At 36.9% G+C, this 22,644-nt stretch overlaps 1 protein-coding gene across 2 annotated transcripts in view; it reads right to left on the bottom strand.

The window, feature by feature from the left end:
- Positions 1-22,644, bottom strand: part of DNAH12 (dynein axonemal heavy chain 12) — a 256,283-nt gene that overhangs the window by 97,051 nt on the left and 136,588 nt on the right. For both annotated transcript variants that reach the window (XM_031935192.1, XM_031935193.1), the window contains exons 37-44: positions 21,459-21,610; positions 17,520-17,658; positions 15,855-16,021; positions 10,386-10,641; positions 7,742-8,041; positions 7,043-7,221; positions 5,405-5,597; positions 36-197 (exon numbers count right to left, since the gene is read on the bottom strand). In XM_031935192.1, coding sequence (XP_031791052.1) covers positions 36-197; positions 5,405-5,597; positions 7,043-7,221; positions 7,742-8,041; positions 10,386-10,641; positions 15,855-16,021; positions 17,520-17,658; positions 21,459-21,610 — 1,548 coding nt within the window. The remainder of the gene's footprint in view (positions 1-35; positions 198-5,404; positions 5,598-7,042; positions 7,222-7,741; positions 8,042-10,385; positions 10,642-15,854; positions 16,022-17,519; positions 17,659-21,458; positions 21,611-22,644) is intronic.

Here is a 22,644-nt window from a genome sequence, read left to right as displayed (position 1 = left end):
TGTGCTAGGAGCAGTACTTTCCCAAAAGTGTTTACCTCCATCACTTCTTGTTTCTCATCTGCTGCAAAAATGTTAGGCACTTCTCCTGTATTGAGCACACTGTCAATATCCTCTAGAAAAGCTTCCTCTTTAATCTGAGTGTCTGTGATGAGAAAGACGGTCTTCTGGCCCCTCATGCCCACATTCCTTAACAGACCCTTAAAAAATAAAAATGTACTTGTAAGCAGAATATGGTAGACATCTGTTGGTTTTGATTTCCCTCACTTTCCCCTTCTTTTGATAACAACACTTGGATTTTTAGGGCAGTACCTCTCCCCACTTCTACTGGGGCTATCGACTGGGGCCTCCACTGCCTCTGTCCCCTGGGTGGGAGACCCAAACTGGTCAGACATAATCACTGATTCAGAGGAAGGCATATGATTTAAGCAGGGCCCAATCATAGTCTTCCTTCAGGGACTGAGACAGACTTGAAACAGAAAGAGTCCTGGCTGTTCTGAGATAGAATATATAAAGGCCAGTAACCTTAATTACTTAGAGTTAACTGTTTGCCTCATGGAATGAGCCTGCTGGAGAAGGAAGCCAAATGGAGGAGAGTTGTGTCAGGAGATAGAAAAAGTAATTACTAACGACATTATTTGATACCCTAAATTCAGCTTTGTCAAAAGCCTATCTACCTCTAGACACTTCAGTGTAGACAGGCTGGGGTTTTTGTGCAGGGATCAACTGCAACCCAAATTCCTAATATAAGATATGGGCTCAGTAGTGTGCTGAAGTTGACTTGTACAGGCTTGTTAGAACTGACTGTTAAAATTTCAGGAGGTTGTCAGAAGTTTGTAAAACATAGCCAGGATTTAAAAATTGAATTATATCAACTTACAATTATACAAAAATCTAGCTATATTTAAAAGGGAGGTAAATGCTTAAATCTCATCATCTCCTATTTTATTATGTTACTATTATCTATACTCTGGAAATTTTTTCAATCTATTGTATCAATACAGTAAAATACCATGTCATGGTGTTCTATGCATATCTCTTTTCAGTTCTGTTCTCAGTGACAGCATGTTGGGAGCTTCAAATCAGCCATGGGGGAGTTTTTACATCATGGAAATTGGAAAATCTACCATCAGAGGCTCCCTCTCACCCCCAGTCCAGAAAGCTGGTTGTTAAACATTTGTCAGCATACAAACTGGCTGTAGTTCACAGTGAAATAGCATTACAACTTCCATAAGTTATTTTTAAAAATAACCTTCTATATTGTAAAACCATATATTTTAAATCATTAAATATTAACTAATATTTTCACTCCATAAAATAAATGGTGAATTTTTATATTGTACACAACTATGTCTTTTTCCCATTAAAGCCATCTTCCAATATGAAGGCTGTTTTGTTCTTAGAAATAGTTTTCTGTCATCAAAACTAGGGAGTCTAGTTTTTAAGGTAGTATTGTATCAGGTTTATAATTATTAATATTATATCAAAATAAATCTTAGGCTGGGTGCAGTGGTTCACCCCTGTAATCTGAGCAGTTTGAGAGGGTGAGGCAGGAGGATTACTTGAGCCCAGGAATTTGAGAGCAGCCTGGACAACATAATGAGAGACCATCCATAAAAAAAAAAAAAAAATTAGCCAGGCCTGGTGGTACATGCTTGTAGTCCCATAGGCAGCTACTAGGGAGGGTGTGGTGGGAGGGTTGCTTGAACCTGGGAGGTTGAGGCTGCAGTGAGTTATGATCATGCCACTGTATTCCAGCTGGGGTGACAGAGTGAGACACCTCTCCAAAAAAAAAAAAAAAACTAAAAATTTTAATTTGGGCTAGGTGCGGTGGCTCAGGCCTGTAATCCCAGCACTTTGGGAGGCCGAGGCGGGTGGATCACCTGAGGTTGGGAGTTCGAGACCAGCCTGACCAACATGGAGAAACCCTATCTCTACAAAAAATACAAAATAACCTGGGCATGGTGGCACATGCCTCTAATCCCAGCTACTCGGGAAGCTGAGGCAGGAGAATCACTTGAACCCGGGAGGCGGAGGTTGCAGTGAGCCAGGATTGTGCCATTGCCCTTTAGCCCTGGCAACAAGAGAAGACTCCATCTCAAAAAAAAAAAAAAAAAAAAGAACCATAAAAATTCTAATTTAAAATAAACTTTACAATACAATATACACAAACATATTTAATTTATTGTCATGAGCATCATTGTAATTTTTTTTTTGTTTTTTTGAGACAAAGTCTCGCTCACTTGCCTGGGTTGGAGTGCAGCGGCATAATCTTGGCTTACTGCAACTTCTGCCTCCCAGGTTCTAGCGATTCTCCTGCCTCAGTCTTCCAAGTATCTGCGATTACAGGTTCATTCCACTACAAATGATTCTCCTGCCTCAGGCTCTTGAGTAGCTGCAATTACAGGTCCGTTCCACCACACTTGGCTAATTTTTGTATTTTTAGAAGAGACAGTTTCATCATGTTGGCCAGGCTGGTCTCAGACCTCTGACCTCAGGTGATCCGAGACCAACTTGGCCAACATGGTGAAATCCCATCTCTAGCAAAAATACAGGAAAAAAAAATTAGCCAGGCATGGTGGCAGGCACCAATAATTCCAGCTACTAGGGAGGCTGAGGCAGTAGAACCACTTGAACTCGGCAGGTGGAGGTTGCAGTGAGTGGAGATTGTGCCACTGCACTCCAGCCTGGGTGACACTGTGAGACTTTGTCTCAAAAAAAAAAAAAGATATTAATTATATGTCAGGAATATTAAGAAAAGCCTACATACATTATATAATTTAACCACAATAATCTTTGAAATAGGTGGTATTATCCAAATTTTACAAATGAAGAATCGAGAAAGTGACCATCAGTAAGATAATGGGCTAGGAAGCTCTAGACCCTTGTTCCACCCTGAAGACACTGTATTAGCAATATATAGAACACAATTACCTTTGTGAGAACTTTGGAAACTAATTAAGTGGCTGCAGCACCCAGAAAAGAGCATGAACAAGAGAAGGGACTGTTCCCAAAAGGGTGAGACAGTACCTCATATTTTTCTCACTCTAGCCCCTCCCCCGAACTGGGCATAGTGTAGGGAGATCCAGAGAATACCATCCAAATCCTGGCTCCTTCCTCAGGACAGAAGGAATATAGTTTAACTTGAGCCCAGAATACTGGCTTGTGTGGGGGCTGTTTCACCTGCCTTCAGGTGCTAACAGGAACAATGGCCTATTTTGGACACCAGGTTGGAGGCCACTGAAACAGGGTGAGTTCCCTGGTGGGTTAGAGCAGCAGAAGCTGCAGTTCTACAGGCAGGCACCAGGGAGAGCAAGAGATCAAGGGCAGAGGAATACAACAGAATCAGCAACTGAAAGCCCCTGAGAAGAAACAGCAAATTAAGACAGCCAAAAGCACTCATACATGCAACAATAAAAGCACACATACAACCTCAAAGAAGACATGTCCCCAGAAAAGGTCTGAAAGGTCCCAGAACCTCTAGCTAGGTTGACTGGTGAAGGTCTTCCCTGAATGAGTCCAGTCATAATGATTGGGAGGGGTGGCTTTATTTCAAATGGTCAACTCTCAAAAAGATCACAAGGGATGCAAAGAAATAAGGAAAGGTGGCCCAATCAAAGAAACAAAATAAAGTTCCAGAAACCAACCATAAGGAAATGCAGATCCATGAACTGACTAGCAAAACATTTAAAATAACTACCTTAAAGATTCTCAGTGAGCTGAAAGGAACCCAGAGCTAAATCAGGAAAACAATGCATGAACAAAATGAGAATTAACAAAGATATAGAAACCATAAAATATAAATAGAAATTCTGGACCCAAAACATAAAACTGAACTAAAAAGTTATCTAGAGGGGTTCAATACTAGACTTGATCGGGCAGAATCAAGAGTCAACCAACTTGAAAACAAGTAATTGGAAATCACCGGGTTAATGGAGCAAAAACTAAATAAAGACAATAAAGGAAGGTGGAGCAAGCCTAAGGGATTTATGGTACACCATCAAGTGGACTGATATATGCATTATGGAAATCCCAGAATAAGAGAGAGAGGAAGAGAGGACAGAGCGCTTTTTCAAGAAATAATGGCTGAAAATTTCTCAAATCTGAGGAAAGAAGTGGATATAAAAATTCCATTTTATGGAAGATCAATGAATTCCAGCTAGGATGAAGTCAAAGAAATCCACACTAAGAAACAATGTAATCAAACTGCCAAAAGTCAAATACAAAGAGAAAATATTGAAAGCAGCCAGAGAAAAGCAACTTGTCATCTACAAGGGAACTACCTTAAGATTATCAGTGAATTTCTCAGCAGAAAATGTACAGACCAGAAGGAAGTAGGGTGACATGTTCTAATTGCAGAAAGATAAAAATCTGTCAACCAAGGACACTGTATCTGGTAGAGCTGCCCTACAAAAATGAAGGTGAAATTAAAACCTTTCCAGATGAACAAACAATGAGGGAGTCCTTACCACTAGATCTGCCCTACAAGATATGCTAAAGGGAGTCCTTTAAGCTAAAGTTGAAATAAAAGAACCTAGATTACTACTAAGACAACGTTAATGCCATCATAATTATCATCATCAGGTTCATGTTTAAATCTGCTAAAAACCATATCTGAAATAAGTCCTCTCTGAACTGGAATAAATATATAGTCAGTGGCATAAGCCAGGCACAGAAAGATAAACATCACATGTTCTCACTTACATGTAGGAGCCAAAAATTTGACCTCATGGAGGTAGAGAGTAGAAAGACAGTTATCAGAGGCCAGAAAGGAGATGCAGGCAGGGGAGGATAAAGAGAAGCAGGTCAATGGGTATGAACATCCAGTTAGAAGAAGTTGCAGTGTTCAATAGTACAATAGTGCAACTATATTTAACAATGTATTGCGCATTTCAAGATAGAAGATATGCAATGTTACCAACACAAAAAGATCAATGTTCTACATGATAGATATCCTAAATGTGCTGACTCCATAGTTATTCATTTTATGCATGTATCAAAATATTACATGTACCTCATAAATATGTACAAATATTATACAACATTTTTTTTTAAAGCAGCAGCCATGGTAATAGTGTAGTGGATAAGACTTGAGTTAGAAAGCCTTGCTCTGTTGTGCATCACATGTCACTCAGCTTTGGTAAAACACAGAGACAACCCACCTGCTGCATTGCATTGTTGTACCTATAGAATGAGATGATGTAGGTAAAAGCCAGGTAAAGCACTCAGGACAGAACTCAGCACACACAGTAGATGCTCTATGGACAGTATCATCATCATCATCATCATCATCATCACCACCACCATCACTGGGGTTCAGTACACAGCTACACAGATTGGTTCTCTCTTTACAAGTAAAAGAATGTACTGTTTTCATTTTAGATACTAGGCTTCTTCATAATCTTACCTTCATATCCTCTCTCCATTCATTCATACCATAGCTCTTAGAAATTTCTGGCTGGAAAATATGCATTTTTGCCATGGATGTAGCCAGACGAGTTAAAGATTGACGACCACTTCCTCCAAGTCCGACGAGCAAAGCATTTCCACCAGACTGCTTTAGAACTCGACATATTCTTGATAAATGTTCCAAAACATACCTACCACAAAATAAAAATTTTATTAATACATTACAATAAAAATGTAAATGTATATTTACATGTAACTACTGTTTTACTTTCCTAGAAGAACATGACTTTGCTGTCCCATATGTTACTATCCCAGTTTTAAAGAGTTTACTATCAAAAACTGTGATTTTTTTCAAAAGCAGTTACAACCGGATCATTTGATGTAGGGGAAAACTAATTAAAAGTTCAAATTCAGGAAACCTGATATACAAGTTATACAAATAAAATGAAATATTAACTGGCAGTATATTATCACTTTTATTAAATATGTTTCTTCAGTCTCTTAAGATTTCTGTGCGAGAAAAGATCATTACCTATAAAACAACAAATTCAGAAAAGGCACTTAGCTTCACTGGTAATTAGGTTAATTAAAATTAAAATGATAATGAGATACCATTTCACTCTCCTTAGACTAGAAAAACTTACAATATCTGTCAATCCTAAGCATCAGCAAAGGTAAAAAACAATGGAAGTTCTCAAAAGTAATAATCATTTTTAAAGATGTTTTGGCAAAATTTAGTAAAGTTGAAGATTCTTATATACTATGACATGATAATCCCACTTATAGGAAAATAGCCTAGAGAAATTCTCACACATGTACCCAAGGAGACACACATGAGAATTTTCAAAGCCTTTCTTATAATAGCAAAAAGTAGAAGTTACCTAAAATTTGTCTCAGAAGAATGACTACACTGTGGTACAATTATATAATAGAATGCAATATAGTGGTAAATATTCATTTTTCTTTGACTCTCACAATATGGAATAAACCAACTAGTAGCAGAAGATTATGTCCAGTATTATACCATTTATATGCAGTTTTAAAATATGCAAAATAAGACTGCATATATATTTAGGAATACACACATGTATAATAAAAGTTCTAAGAAACACAAGTTTCAGCCGGGTGCAGTGGCTCATGTCTGTAATCCCAGCACTTTGGGAGGCCAAGGCGGGCAGATCACTTGAGGTCAGGAGTTCGAGACCACCCTGGCCAGCATGGTGAACCCCATCTCTACTAAAAATACCAAAAAAATTAGCTGGGCATGGTGTTGCATGTCTGTAGTCCCAGCTACCTGGGAGGCTGAGGTAGGAGAATCGCTTGAACCCAGGAGGCAGAGGTTGCAGTGAGCCGAGATTGTGCCATTGTACTCCAGCCTGGATGACAGAGCAAGACTCAGTCTCCAAAAAAAAAAAAAGTTTCTTTTCACTGCTACTCTTAGGACACAGGATGCAGTGAGAGAGTGTGACTATAACAGGGAACTTCAAATAAATTACTAATATTTTATGTCTTATGCTGGATAATGGGTACAAAGTTATTCACCGTATTTTTCTTTACACCTTTTGGTACATTTTAAACATTTCATAACAACATTTTACAGATAGAAATTTCAAGCATCAACACCATATATAGGTACCTAAAAATGACAAGATTCATTCTTGTTTTGTGTGTTTGATTATACTCATCTAAGCACTGGTCCACAACATCACTAAAATGAAGAATATTTGGAATTTCAATATAAACTCTTTCATCTCCTTCAAGGTCAGGATTCATATAGTCACCAAACATGAGATTTCTTAAGTCTTCTTCAGTTACCTATGGAAAGGAAATCAACAAATTATAAAATTTAAAACATTTAAAAAATAAATTTAAGAAAATGTATAAAATTTTTGTTTCATCCATGTTATAAAGTAATTAATTTTTTAAACATTAGGGTAGTAAATAATATACTTACAAAATTAATACCTGAAATTATATCCTTAGGATATAAAAAGAAAAGTAAGATCTTCTCTCATATACGTTTTGTTGTTGTTAGGCTAGAGAAGTCATTCTGGGTGACTCCCATTTATTGAGTAGTTACTAAGTGATGGTCATCATGTTAAGCACTTTATATCTATTATATCATTTATTCCCTATCACATAAGGTGTTATTCTTTAAATAACTTCTATGTTGCATACTTTCCTATGAAGATAAATCTTCTCAAAACAAACACCTATTTACAAGGAATGCTAAAAAAAAGTTCATTAAGAAATGATTTTCAAAAATATAACTTAATTGTAACAATTCATGTATTGTACTGCTTTAACTCAATATGTTCTTAATCACTGTACTCACAGGTGCATTTTGTTTCCTCAAATGTGAAAAGATACTGTCAAATGATTCTTTAAAATGGTCCTTTATAACAGTTTTAGTTAACTGGAACAGCCATCTTCGATCATCATCATTAATGAGGCGATCGTAAAACACTCGGAGAACCTCATGCACAAACAGACGGATCATAGTGTGTTTGCTCGCCACAGCATCTCTTTCAATGAGTAAACAGCCCCGGATGACACGTGAAAAATCACGCAAGTTGAAAGTATAATGGGATTTTGTGGGAGTGGGTAAAAGATTTTCCACAGATTGTTTATATATCTGAATATGAAAAAAGCAACAAAGCAAAAATAAAATGCTTATAATCAGCAAAGTCATGTAACCAATGGAATGTTATACAAAATATTTTATTTACTCTATCAGATTATATGGGCTTGGACTGAGCACGGTGGTTCACATCTGTAATCTCAGCACTTTGAGAGGCTGAGCTGGGCAGATCACCTAAGGTCAGGAATTCGAGACCAGCCTGGCCAACGTAGGAAAACCCCGTCTCTACTAAAAATACAAAAATTAGCCAGGTGTCATGGCGCATGCCTATAATCCCAGCTACTCAGGAGGCTGAGGCAGGAGAATAGCTTGAACCCAGGAGGTGGAGGTGGATGTTGCAGAGAGCCGAGATCGCGCCATTGCACTCCAGCCTGGGCAATGAAGTGAGACTCTGTCTCAAAAAAAAAAAAAAAAAAAAAGAAAAAAGAAAAAAGATCATCCTGGCTTGGAAAATTGAATAGTACTAAGCCTAGCATGGCATATATGTTTATTTTGGCTTATAGCACTCAACCAGGCATTATAAAGCTGAGGGAACTTAACATCTGATTCCATCCAAGCCCATCCGAGTAGAAACCTGTTTCTACTTTTATTTCCCAGTTATTATGGTTATGCCATTTAAAGGCAAACAATCTGAGGTTAAATAATGAAAAACAAAATCTTTTATAGAAAGTGAAATCAGATAACTCATGCTGAATCATTCCAAAGATGATGATGAAGTAATTTTCTTGTTACTACAATCAACTTCAAAACAAATCAATTTGTTCTCTCTCTTCCCTTCTATCTCTTATTCCCTCACCCCCTTCTTCCTTATATCTAAATTGGCTATAAGGAAATGAAGTATATTTTTACTATGTACTGAATTCACCAAATGAAGTTTAATGTTCTCTTAAAGGCAGGTGAATTAAGCCTTTTATAATATAGTCAAAAAAGGAAAACTAAAAAACCTTTTTTTTTTTTTGAGATAGAGTCGCTCGTTCTGTCGCCAGGCTGGAGTGCGGTGGCACAATCTCAGCTCACTGCAACCTCCGCCTCCCGGGTTCAAGTGATTCTCCTGCCTCAGCCTCCCGAGTGACTGGGACTACAGGTACGCACCACCACGCCCAGCTAATTTTTGTATTTTTAGTAGAGATGGGGTTTCACCATGCTGGTCAGGATACTCTCAATCTCTCAACCTCATGATCCACCCACCTCAGCCTCCCAAAGTGCTAGGATTACAGGCGTGAGTCACCACGCCCAGTCAACATTTTTTATTTGTATGTGTTCTGTGATTCATCTCCCTGCTCCAACCTCCACACATGGTAGGTCTACAATGCTTCAAATACAGAAAAACAGAAAAAAGCTGGGGGTAGGGTGGTGGCAGGTATGCTTTCTGTATCCCCTTCTATTTGACCAATACCCCTGTATTTTCCAGGACAAGCCTGAAAGAGAAATATTATATTTATAAATAAAAGCACTTTTCTGTATCAGAATAAATGAGATAGTAATCTCTTCGCTCATAGTTTCTTTACTTGAACAGCACACACTTTCCACTGAAACAAGAGGAGAATTTTAGAAGATAAGACTGATGTTCTTGGAAATGGATGGAAGGATTCTAGGGAGCTTTTTGCTTCCTGTTGCAGTGATCACAAAATGAAACTTGCTTTTTCAAGCTTCTAGAAAGTGTAGTTTGGTAAGATCACCACTGACACGCCTTTATATATATTGTTTCCCATTTACCATTAGAGATGAGGCTGGCTCTAGTCTCTGAACAGAGGCAAATAACACATCTGAAATAAGTTAAAAACTGTTCTTTGGCCATATGGGGAGTCTTGTTGTCTGTTTTTACGCTTGTATTTCTCTTTTATAATTATTTTTTCATTGCTACTTATAAATTATATGGTCTGACTAAAAGTAATGTATTCATAAGCTGCTTAAATTTCTTTAAGACAAGCATGAAAAATGGAAGGGAAGACAGAAGAAACTTGACAAATACCAGAGTAGGACCCTAACAGCAAAATACCTGTGATGTGGCAGATACTAGTTTTAGATGTTTTCCTTAAACAACCTTGTGAAATAGGTGTTTTATTCCATTTTAGTCATTAAATAAACAGCCTCTGAAATGTCAAATTACTTGCTCAAAGTCATATAGCCAGGAAATAGCAGTCAAGGCTCAACCCAAGTTAGATTCCCTCATTTCAAATCCTGTGATCTTCCTATTCTCTGGTCTTCTAAACAGTTTTCTCTGACACCAAAGACCAAAGCAGATAGTTAAGTGGGAAACAACGTTAAAAAAATAAAATAAGGGACAAATGAGGGAAACATGCAATACTAAAACATTTACATTGCATTATTGACTGACCTCCATAGTCCCATTGACTATCTGGTTCCCAATTACAAAGTACTCTGGAGGAAATTCACGAGTTCTAAGATAGAATGCTACAATAGATGAGAAGATTCGGACCATAGTTTCATCACTAAAAGAATTAATACTGCAGACGTTGAAATGTCGAATACAACGGGGAGTAACTGGATTTCTTCCACCACCTGGAGGGCCCATTGCAGCAATCAGCTGTATGTCCACCAGCGTGATTTTACTTGTGTCCTTAAGGTCATACCTTAGAAAGCACACACAAAAAACTTAGATTATCTGTTATAAACACAGTAAGATGGAATGAAATATAGATCTCCCAAGAAATTTAATCAGACTTTAGCTTCTCTAAAAGGAATAACTTCAGATAACACTTTGAGTAGGAGAAAAAAATTTTTTAAAGCAGAATTTGGTTTCTCCCCTCAGTGACTGATTCTGTTACCCAGATTCTGGGTATCTAGAATGACCCTTCCTCTTACTTTTCCCTCTCTTTCCTCCTACTCTTCCTTACAGTTTGACTCTCCATTTCTCCTTTCTTATTCCAAATCTAGAAGCATGGATGAGTGATCAATCCTATTTGTAGCTGTTTAAAGATAAGGTTACCATGTATCTCATTTTACCTAGGACAATTCTGGCTTGTGCTTGTTGTACTGAAGTAATTATTAATAACACTCCCCTTTTACTGTCAGAAAGGTCACAGTTTGAACGCTAAGTTATGTAGTCAAACTGGTTATAGCCATGTCCTGATTTTCTTTTTCTCATCTCAAACTGTATCTTCAGAGTGGATAAGGATGTCTAAATAGGATCTATACATTTTGTTATAGAAAGGGACCCATTAGGGAAAAATGAAATTTCAAGGAAGTTAATCAGAAAGAAGTATGAAATAACACAATTTAGTTGGAACCACTTAGAGTAAAAGGTTGCTATTGTCAATAAGCCATCAAGTCTTTAATACTGAAGCTATTGCACACACACAGACATACACATACAGAGGCTGGGGGAAGAGTCTATCTAGCCAGTCCTTAGGCTAAAAAGCATGCTAGAAAGTATGAAAATATGGTTTTTGGTAACAACCCTAATAATCATCAATAGAAGACCAGCTAAGTAAATTAAGGCAACATCCACATAATATTAAAGCCAATAAAATGAATGAGTAGACAAATATGCACTGATATGGCTATTCAAGATAAATATAGAAGTGTAAAATAATTTACAAAACATTACATGTAATGTGAGCCTATTTTTAAACATAAAAATAGACTTATATAGAAAAAAATCACTGTGGAATAGTGATTATCTCCTGATAATCACTAACTCAGGAGAGTGACTATCTCCTGAGATAATTGCAGTTATTATCTCAAAAATGGTTATCTCCTGAAAGCAGAATTCCTAGGGCCTATAGTAATAACAAAAATGCATCTGTAAAATATGACTTAGCTTTGAAATTCATCTACCCTTGTCTTGAGATAAAAATCATGGCATACTGAAGAATAGAAAAGTACATTTAAGAGGAGGAAAGGAAGAATTATTAATCCTAATTAAAAGGTGCTATATCTTGCATGTGAGAAACTAACCATGTCACCATAAAGTGGTGTGGGGAGAATAGGAGGGTTATCCATGAGATCGCTGTCAAATACAAGCCATCTCCAAGACATAGTAGGTAGTTCCAAGCAGCCACAGAAAATATACAGTTAAAAACATGGTAGAAAAATAGGGTGCTGATTATGGTTACTTAGGCTGGACACTACCCACAAATTATTGACTTGGGGGAATGGTACTTGGAAGGATGTAACCTGTAAGTTATTTTCAAAAATTAAAACTAAGTTGAAAAGTGCAGGCATACCGCATTTTATTTCACTTCACTTCATTAAGCTTTGCAGATACTGTGTTTTTTACAAACTGAGAAAGGTTTTTAGAAACCCTGTGTTGAACAGGTCTATAGGCACCATTTTTCCAACAGCATTTGCTTACTTCCAGTCTCTGTGTCACATTTCAGTAATTCTTGCAATATTTCAAACTTTTCCATTATTTTTATATCTGGTATGGTGATCTGTGATCAGTGATCTTTGATGTTACTATTGTAATTGTTTTGGAGCACCATGAATTGCACCTACATAAGAAGAAAAACTTAACTGATAAATATTGTGTGCGTTCTGACCGTTACACTGACTGGCTGCTTCCCATCTCTCCCTCTCTTCTCAGACCTTCCTATTCCTTGAGATACAACAATATGGAAGTTAGGCCAATGAATAATCCTCCAGGTCGGGCAAGGTGGCTCATACCTGTAATCCCAGCGCTTTAGGAGGCCAAGGCGGTGGATCACTTGAGGTCAGGAGTTCAAAACCAGCCTTGCCAACATGGCAAAACTGTCTCTACTAAAAATGCAAAAATTAGCTGGGTGTGGTGGTATGTACCTGTAATCCCAGCTACTCGGGAGGCTAGGGCATGAGAATCACTTGAACCTGGGAGGCGGAGGTTGTAGTGAGCCAAGATCACGCCGCTACACACCAGCCTGAGTGACAGAGCAAGACTTTGTCTCAAATAAAGGCAAAAAAAAAAAAAAAAAAAAAAACAGCCAAAAATCTCTCAGTAAACTAGGAATAAAAGTAACTTCCTCAACTTGGTAAGGAATATCTATAAAAACTCTACAGTTAACACCATACTTAACGGTGAGAATCTCCAAGCTTTCCCACTAAGATTAGGAACAAGGTAAGAATGTTCCCTCTCCCCACATCTTTTCAACATCATAATAAGGGCTAGCAATAAGAAAAAAAAAGGTATACAGACTGGGAAGAAAGAAATGAAACTGTCCTTGTTTGCAGGTAACATGATGATCTATAAAGAAAATCTGAAAGAACTACAAAAAACTCCTGGAACTAATAAGCGATTATAGCAGCTTGTAAAGAGTTACCATGTAAAAGTCAATCACCTTTTTATATATCAGCAATAAACAAGTGGAATTTGAAATTAAAAGTACAACACCTGGGCCAGGCACAGTGGCTCATGCCTGTAATCCCAGCATTTTGGGAGGCCAAGGAAGGTGGATCACTTGAGGTCAGGAGTTCGAGACCAGCCTAGCCAACATGGTGAAAACCTGACTCTACTAAAAACACAAAAATTAGTTGGGCATGGTGGCACATGTCTGTAATCCCAGCTACTTGGGAGGCTGAGGCAGGAGAATCTCTTGAACCCAGAGGCAGAGGTTGTAGTGAGCCAAGATCATGCCACTGCACTCCAGCCTGGGCGACACAGTGAGACTCTGTCTCAAAAAAAAAAAAAAAAAAAAAAGTACAACACAATTTACATTAGCACCCACCCCCAATGAAATACTTAGGGATATATCTAACAAAATATATAGAAGATCTATATGAGGAAAACTATAAAACCCTGATGAACTAAATCAAAATACTAAATAAAGAGAGGTATTCCATGTTCATGGACAGGAAAACAATATTATGAAGATGACAGACTTTCCAAACTTGACTTGTAGATTCAATGCAATCCCAATCTAAATCCCAGCAAGTTATTTTTTGGATATTGAGAAACTGATTCTAAAGTTGATATGGAGAGGCCAAAGGCCCAGATTAGTCAACACTATTGAAAGAGAAGAACAAAGTCAGAGGACTGACACTACCCAACTTTAAGGCTTACTATAAAACTACAGTAGTCAAGACAATGTGGTACTGACAGAACAGACAAATAGGTCAATGGAACAGATTAGAGAGCCCAGAAACAGACCCAATAAATATAGTCAACTGATCTTTGACAAAGGAACAAAGGCGATATTATGGAGCAAAGATAGTCTTTTCAAGAAATGCTGCTGGGCACAGTGGCCCATACCTATAATCCCACCTACCCAGGAGGCTGAGGCAGATGGATTGCTCAAAGCTAGAATTTTGAGAACAGCCTCAACAACATAGCAAGACCCCTATCTTTTAGCAAAAGACAAATACTATTAAACAATTGGACACAAACATGCAAAAAATTGACCTATACACAATTTTACCCACCCTTCACAACAATTAACTAAAAATGGATCACAGGCCTAAATATTAAATGCAATACTATAAAACTCCTAGGAGATAGCAAAGGAATAAACCCAGTTGAACTTGGGCATAGCAATGACTTTTCCAGACACAACACCAATGGACTGGTTGAAAAACTGGACTTCATTAAAATTAACAACTTCTGCTCTGCCAAAGACAATGTCAAGAGAATGAGAAGACAGGTCCGACTTGGAGAAAATAATGTCAAATGACACATCCGAGAAAGGACTATTATCCAAAATATACAAAGAACTCTTAAAACTAAATACAAAGAACTTTAAAACTAAACTAATAAAGCAAACAACCCAATTTAAAAATGGTCAAAGACCCTAACAGACACCTCACCAAGTAAGACACACAGAGGGCAAATAAGCATATTAAAAGATGCTTCTTACCATATGTCAGGCAAATGCAAATTAAAACAATGAAATACCACCACACACTCATTAGAATGGCCAAAATCTAGAACACTGACAATACCAAATGCCAGAGAAGATGTGGAACAACACTAACTCTCATTGATTCCTGATGGGAATGCAAATGGTATGGTTATTTTGGAAGATAGTTTGGTGGTTTGTTACAAAACTAAACATATTCTTACCACATTGTTCAGCAATTGTGTTCCTTGGTATTTACTCGAAGTTGACAACTTATGTCCATGTAAAACCTGTGCACAAATGTTTATAGCAACTTTATTCATAATTGTTGAAAACTTGGAAGCAACCAAGATGTCCTTCAGTAGGTTAATGTGGTATAACCAGACAATTGAATGTTACTCAGTGCTAAAAAGAAATGAGCTATCAAGCCATGAGAAGATATGAAGGAAACTCAAATACATATTACTAAATGAAAGAAGCTAATCTGAAAAGGCTATATACTGTATTATTCCAACTATATGACATTCTGAAAATGGCTAAACTATAGAGTAAGATCAATGGATCTCTTACAAAGGGGCTGAAGTTGGGGGAGGAATGAAAAGAGAACACAGAGGATCTTTATAGCAGTGAAAATACTCTCTATGATATTATAATGATGGATACATATCATATACATTTCTCCAAACCCATAGCATGTACAACACATAAAGCAAACCCTAAAGTAAACTATGGACTTTGGGTGATTGTGATATAGCAATATAGGCTTATCAATTGTAACCAATGTGCCAATTTGGTGGGGATGTTGAGATTGAGGAGACTATGCATGTGTTGGGGGCAGGGAGTATACAGGAAATATCTGGACCTTCCTCTCAATTTAAAAGTCTTTTCGAAAGATATTAGAAAGCCTTCATGTACAGGAAAATCTGAGCAATCATTCTTTTCCTTAAATATCTCAAAAAATATATTATTTTACTTTAAAAACCTAAAATAAAAACTGAGATATAACTTCAGCATAACTTATCAAATTAAATAGTTACCAATGTCCACAATCAAAAAATTGTCGTAATAATTCAATAGGAGGTTGAGCTCCATACTTCTCCAATGCAGGCATATTCATATCATCTATAAAAATTATACACTTCTTTCCCATAGGTGGTCCAAAGACTCCTTTGCGTCTTTTATCCAATCTAGCCATGATAATGTTCTAAAATACAAAGGAAGAATGGTATATTTACCTACAACTGAATTAGGAATTTATTTTCATACTTATGTTAAATCAGTATCAACAAGTAAAACAACCCATTTTGCCAGAATCCATGGGATTTTTACCAGTAACAATGACTATTTGCTTAATTTATCAATGATTAACTTAACATAAAATACCATATTTAACATCAGAAAAAAAAAAGTTTAAGTTTCTGTAGGGAAATCATATCAAGCAGCATTATGTGTGTGTTTATTTTTATTTATTCATATTTAGGGTGATACTAAACTTCACAATCAACATCATTCAAACATTTATTGAAATCCTATGCACTCACAATTGTTACACACATATATTTATGTATTCTTTGTATAGTATATGCATGTTTCTACAATATTTCTACAAATGTCACCAAAATTTCTACAATATTTTCCTCATTGGACAACCAACATGTTTTTTTTTTTCTTCACTGAGTAATTTTTCTTTCAAACTTTTATTTTAGGTTCAGGGAATACACATGCAGGTTATATGGGTAATTGTGTGTTGCGAGGGTTTGGTGTACAGATTATTTCATCACTCAGGTAATAAGCATAGTACCCAATAGGCAGTTTTTCAATCCTCACCCTCCTCCCCAGCTCCACTCTCAAGTAGGCCCCGATTTCTGTTGTTCCCTTCTTTGTGTCCATCTGTACTCAAGAATGTATCTATTAATTTTAACTTACTTAATATTTAAATGCATTAATCTTTACATTTGGCAGTTTTTTTATAGCTAAAATAAATGTGAAAGCTTTCTTATAGTTCTAATACTTTTGGAACTCACTTGTCCATTGGAAAAATAAACTGAAATTATTTTCATTCAAATAAAGCTCCACAGTAAAAGTGTTCTAAATTTGTAAGATTTTGAAGCTCAGTGAAGCATATAGACTTAAAACAACAGAAATGAGGCCGGGAGAGAATGGATAGGCATAAATTTAGGAATGGATGATGAAAATGGCAATTAGAAAAGGTTTCATGAAGTAGTTTCACCTTGACACATTTGAGGGCAAAGGGTGAGATGCACTCACGTGGCTCCTGTCACAGGCCCATGGTTTGAAAGGTCCAGAGAGCAGCAAATGCCCCTAAGGACCATCCAGGAGGGTTTTGAGAGAACAATTCAAAGTTCTCTCATTTCTCCCTGGATCTCCCCACCCCTGCCCCGCCCTGTGTGTGTGTGTCTTTTATACTCCCTTCACCAGTTAAGAAATCAATTGTTGCTTCTTCTCAGGCTTAAAAAAAAAAAAACAAAACAGGTAATAAAGCTCAATAACCCACTATTAATGTAAAAATGTTCTCTGAAACTTTTCTCATTAATTTCAAAAACTTGTAATTCCCCAAATATTTGAAAGTTTTATTTAAATTCATAGATTTACACAGTTGCTTATTTAATGTACAATTTTAAACACTGAGCAAATAAGACAAAATATTAACGACAGACCCACGTTTCTGTCTTTAAACTAACCTGAACCTGATTGGCACTGGTCCGTGCAGATAAGTTAACATAAAAAGGAAAGTATTTGTCCTTTTCCAAGTGATTCATTAGCTTATCCTTCACATACACAGATTTTCCTGTACCCGTTGGACCCACAAAAAGGAGTGGCCTTAATGAAAACAATGAATATATTATTCAAAATGGAAAAAAGTCAGAATACATTTCTACTAAAGGAGGTGGTAGTTAAAAGCTTACATAAGAATCAAATCATCTTCATTAAAAACTCATTTTTTACCTATAGTTATTATTTCATGAAAGACAGATAAAAGTAATGATTGGCATACATTTTTACATAACGTTTCGGAGACTTTATTTTGTATCTTTTTATTTTTTATTCTTTTTTTTTGAGACAGAGTTGCATTTAGTTCCCCAGGCTGGAGTGCAGTGGCGTGGTCTTGGCTCACTGCAACTTCCACCTCCCAGGTTCAAGCAATCCCTCTGCCTCAGCCTTCCAAGTAGCTGGGACTATAGGCGTGCACCACCACATTCAGCTAATTTTTGTATTTTTAGTAGAGACAGGTTTCACCGTGTTGGCCAGGCTGGTCTCGAACTCCTGACCTCAAGTAATCCACCTGCCTCGGCCTCCCAAAGTTCTGGGATTACACGCATGAGCCACCATGCCTGATCTATTTTTATTTTTTGAGATAAAGTCTCACTCTGTCACCCAGTCTGGAATGAAGTGGCACAATCATAGCTCACTGCAGCCTCGAACTTCTGGGCTCAAGGGATCCTCCTGCCTCAGCTTCCCAAGTAGCTAGGACTATAGGTGGCATGTCACCATACCAGGCTAATTTTTTTTTTTTAACTTTTAATGTTTTGAAGAGACAGGGCCTAGCTATGTTGCCCATGCTGGTCTCAAACTCTTGGCCTCAAGTGATCCTCTCATCTCAGTCTCCCAAAGCACTGGGATTACAGACAGAAGCCACTGGGCCTGGCCTTGCAGATACTTTAATAGTAATAAACTATTATTTGAATAGATGTAACGTCGTTTATACAAAACACTTACGAAACAAGTAATAATATGCTTAACTTTTCAGAGCAGAAAGTCAAAATCTGTCTCTTCAGAAAAGAGCTGAATTTGCCCTTTTATAGTAGAGACATGGAGGCAGCATGTGAATAACAAGGGGATGACAGTAAGATAGCTGTAGGCTGTTTCCCAGTGATCTCAACAGCCAAAGGTTTTGTGAGAGATGGAACGACAGTGAATTCTAAAGCTAACAGTTATGTATATGTATACTGTTAATAGCATTTTAAAATCAATTCAATTACTAACTGAAAATATTTGTCTAAAAGCAAACACTCAGGAATTCCCCATTCAGTGTGGCTTCAAGCAAGGTTTCCCATTCTTAAGTGATCACAACTAATTTTAAGGGGAAAAGTAGTCACATGAGTTTATGTTCACAAAACTCTGGACAATCCCAGTTTGAGAAATGCTGCATTAAAAATAAAATACTATCATTTTGAGTGATAACTTGTTAATACACAATACATAAAGACAAACACAGGCCGGGCACGGCGGCTCATGCCTGTAATCACAGCACTTCGGGAGGCCGAGGCAGGCAGATTACCTGAGGTAGGGAGTTCGAGACCAGCCTGACCAACAATGGAGAAACCCCATTTCTATTAAAAATACAAAATCAACCAGGCATGGTGGCAAATGCCTGTAATCCCAGCTACTTGGGAGGCTGAGGCAGGAGAATCACTTGAACCCAGGTGGCAGAGGTTACTGAGCTGAGATTGTGCCATTGCACTCCAGCCTGGGCAACAAGAGTGAAACTCTGTCTAACAACAACAACAACAAAAAAAGACAAACAGAAAGGCACTGAAACTGAGTAGTAGCCATATTCAGTTATAAGGGGTCATCTAAGTGAGTCAAACTATGCTAGTATTAATTTTGAAAATTGTTCCTGAAATATGAACACAAAATTAAAGTTCTTTTAGAACTAGAGTGACCCCTGAGAATTCATCTACATGTTCCAGTCTAACACTAGCTCTATGAAAATCTATTTATTAAAATAATACTTAATAAATTTCTGTTCTTAACTTGGGGTCCATGAACCAACTAAAAACATTCGTAGAATTCAGAGAATCTGTGAACTTGAATGACAAAAAGTTTATGCCTTTACTTTTGCTATCCTGTAACTAAAATGTAGCAATTGTATGAGTAGTACCTGTGTCTTTGTCACCAGTAGAAATCATAGCTATTATCCTACACATTACAATTGTTACAGTATCTCAAAAATATCACTCATGCCCATTCCTTCTTCAAAGGTATTATCGTCATCAGATCCACTGACAGATCTTGTTATTTAATGTGTTAATAAACATATATATTTACTACTACAGCCCAAATATGTTCAATATTTTTATAAATGTATTTCGATATAAAAAGAAAAAACAAGCTGGGCACGGCGGCTCAAGCCTGTAATCCCAGCACTTTGGGAGGCCAAGGTGGGTGGATCACTTGAGGCCAGGAGTTCAAGACCAGCCTGGCCAACATGGTGAACCCCCAACTCTACTAAAAATACAAAAAATTAGCGGGGCATGGTGGCAGGTGTCTGTAATCCCAGCTACTCAGGAAGCTGAGGTAGGAGAAGTACTGGAACCCAGGAGGCAGAGGTTGCAGTGAGCAGAGATCGCGCCACTGCATTCCAGCCTGGGAGACAGAGTGCAAGTGACTCTGTCTCAAATAATAAGTAAATAAATAAATAAATGTCTATATATGGTTTACTTTATAATTCTATTTGTACTTATTTATTTAAAAGTATTATTCTGACAAATGGTTCTTGGCACAAAAGAACTGTATTGCCAGGCACGGTGGCTGACACCTGTAATCCTAGCACTTTGAGAGGCTGAGGCGGGTGGTTTGCTTGAGCTCAGGTGTTCAAGATGAGTCTGGGCAACCTATCTCTACAAAAAAACAAAACAAAAAAAGGCCAGGCATAGTGGTGCATGCTTGTAGTCCCAGCTACTTGAGAGGCTGAGGTGGGAGGATCGTTAGAGCTTGGGAAGTCAAGACTGCAGTGAGCCGCGATTGCACCTCTGTACTCCAGACTGGGTGACAGAGTGAGATCCTGTCTGGAAAAAAAAAAAAAAAAAAAAAAAGAACTGCTATACTAGAAATGTCACAGAATTGGCAACTGTCTTCCTTGCTTAGCTTCTAAATGCAAAAATGCAACTACGGACACAAGAAAGGGGTAAACTAATTTTCTCTCATAAGCTATTTTTCCTTTTTTTTTTTTAAACAAGGTAAAATTGGTCACAGAATACATTTAGAAACAGGTTCTTTATCAAAAAATGACATTTATGATTATATAAACTTGTTTAGTTTAAATAGTATGAATTATAAAGTATGCCTAGTGTTTTAAAAGAAAAGTAACTATTAAATGTTATTAAGAAAGTTGGTATGGATATGCAAACAGTACATATCTAGGCTTTTGATCAGTTTCATGTGTCTTTATTTTTGATGGACTTTTCTGAGTTTTTAAGATTCATCTTAAGTTATAGAATCTAAAACTAGCATAGGACATACGTGAAAATGCTAAATGTAATAGGAGAATGTGGATCATGGTTACTTTGATGTCTCAGGAGTACATTGAATCTTTAAGTAGACTGCATACATTTTTAACAGTAACACTACAGCAGACTTTCAGTGTGCTGTTACAAATAAAAAATGTAAGGTGACTTATGAGGCAGCAAAGTATGATGGCAAAGGCTTTCGAGTGGGCAATGGGAAATGTGCATTCCAGGTTTGCCAATAGCAACAGGTATCACTTTCAACATTCAACAAGTCCCCCAGGATTTCAGTTATCTGAAAAAGGATGATCTTAAATACTTCAAAATTTGCCATAATCCTATTAAAATGGTACTTTTACATTCAAAATGCTTGTTTATAGCAGAGTTCCTTACTTTGCATAGGTAATACTCAAATCCATTAGAAACGTATATCTAATTGTATCCATCGTAGGGACTATGATATCTTGAATCTTGATTTGTTTATCTCCTAAATTAGTATTTTTAATTAATTCATTCCAATGGACCCAGCGACCTTTGTTTTTCAACTACAAGAAAATATAAGTTTTAAAGTATTAAAACCATGTACTTGCTGTATCTGAAAGGCTCTTTTCAACACTTATACTATTAAATTAGCTTTTAAAAACTTTAGTCTTCCCCTTTTAATGAAATATTACATTCATATAAAAGAACACATATAGCATATTTTAAGTCATAAGCAGATTAATAAAATAAGCATTCATGAAATCACCACTCAATTTAAAAAATACATATTTTTTCAATTTTCCTTTTTAATAACCTGAAAAACATAATATAACTTTTATTATTACATATTCAACATATCTAACATTTCAGATACTTTTGCCTTTATGTCTCAACACTCCAATATTCCCCAAATGCCTTCAAGATGTCCTTCTGCACACATCAAGTATTTATTTGAAAGCCACTCTAATGTACCTCAAGTCACAATTTCCTGGATTTTGGCTTTACCTTTTTATATTTTAAAATAAATGGGCAATAATCTAACTAAAAATAAAATATCACATAAAACCACTATATTTGTTTCTCTAACATTACTCTCTTTGGCATTTTGATCCAGGCTGAAACAACCAGGATATGTACCAGCATAGCTGTATTAATTGTTATGATATTGAAATCCTTCTGAATCACTGGCTAAATAACTGCTGTCCTGACAACTCTGAGTGCCTCCCAATCTTCACTCCACCCCCAACCATTATCTTCTTCTCCAGGTTGTTTTGACCCCTCCCTGGAGACCCCCAGCCCTTCCACTATTAAGTAAAAAAAGTTTTAATACCTGCCAAAGTAGCCCCCTAGGACCCTATTTCAGAGCTGTGGCTGGAATCTCAAAATCTTTTCCTATTTTCAAGCAAATTGTACATGTATGTTATATGTTTGAATTGTGGTAACTGTAAGTTTGGGTGAATGTTTCTTTAGTAATTCATATTTGTATTTTTTTAAGTTTTAGCTTTTATTTTTATCAACATTATATATGTACAGATTTTACAGTCAAAAGATGTACAAGGTTAAGAAAAACAGCATTTCCCTACTGTCACTTTCCCCT

This window comes from Piliocolobus tephrosceles, chromosome 2 (genome assembly GCF_002776525.5).
Source record: "Piliocolobus tephrosceles isolate RC106 chromosome 2, ASM277652v3, whole genome shotgun sequence".
Classification (NCBI taxonomy): domain Eukaryota; kingdom Metazoa; phylum Chordata; class Mammalia; order Primates; family Cercopithecidae; genus Piliocolobus; species Piliocolobus tephrosceles.
Note: the sequence above shows the minus strand (reverse complement) of the source record. Positions and strands in the feature narration are given on the sequence as shown.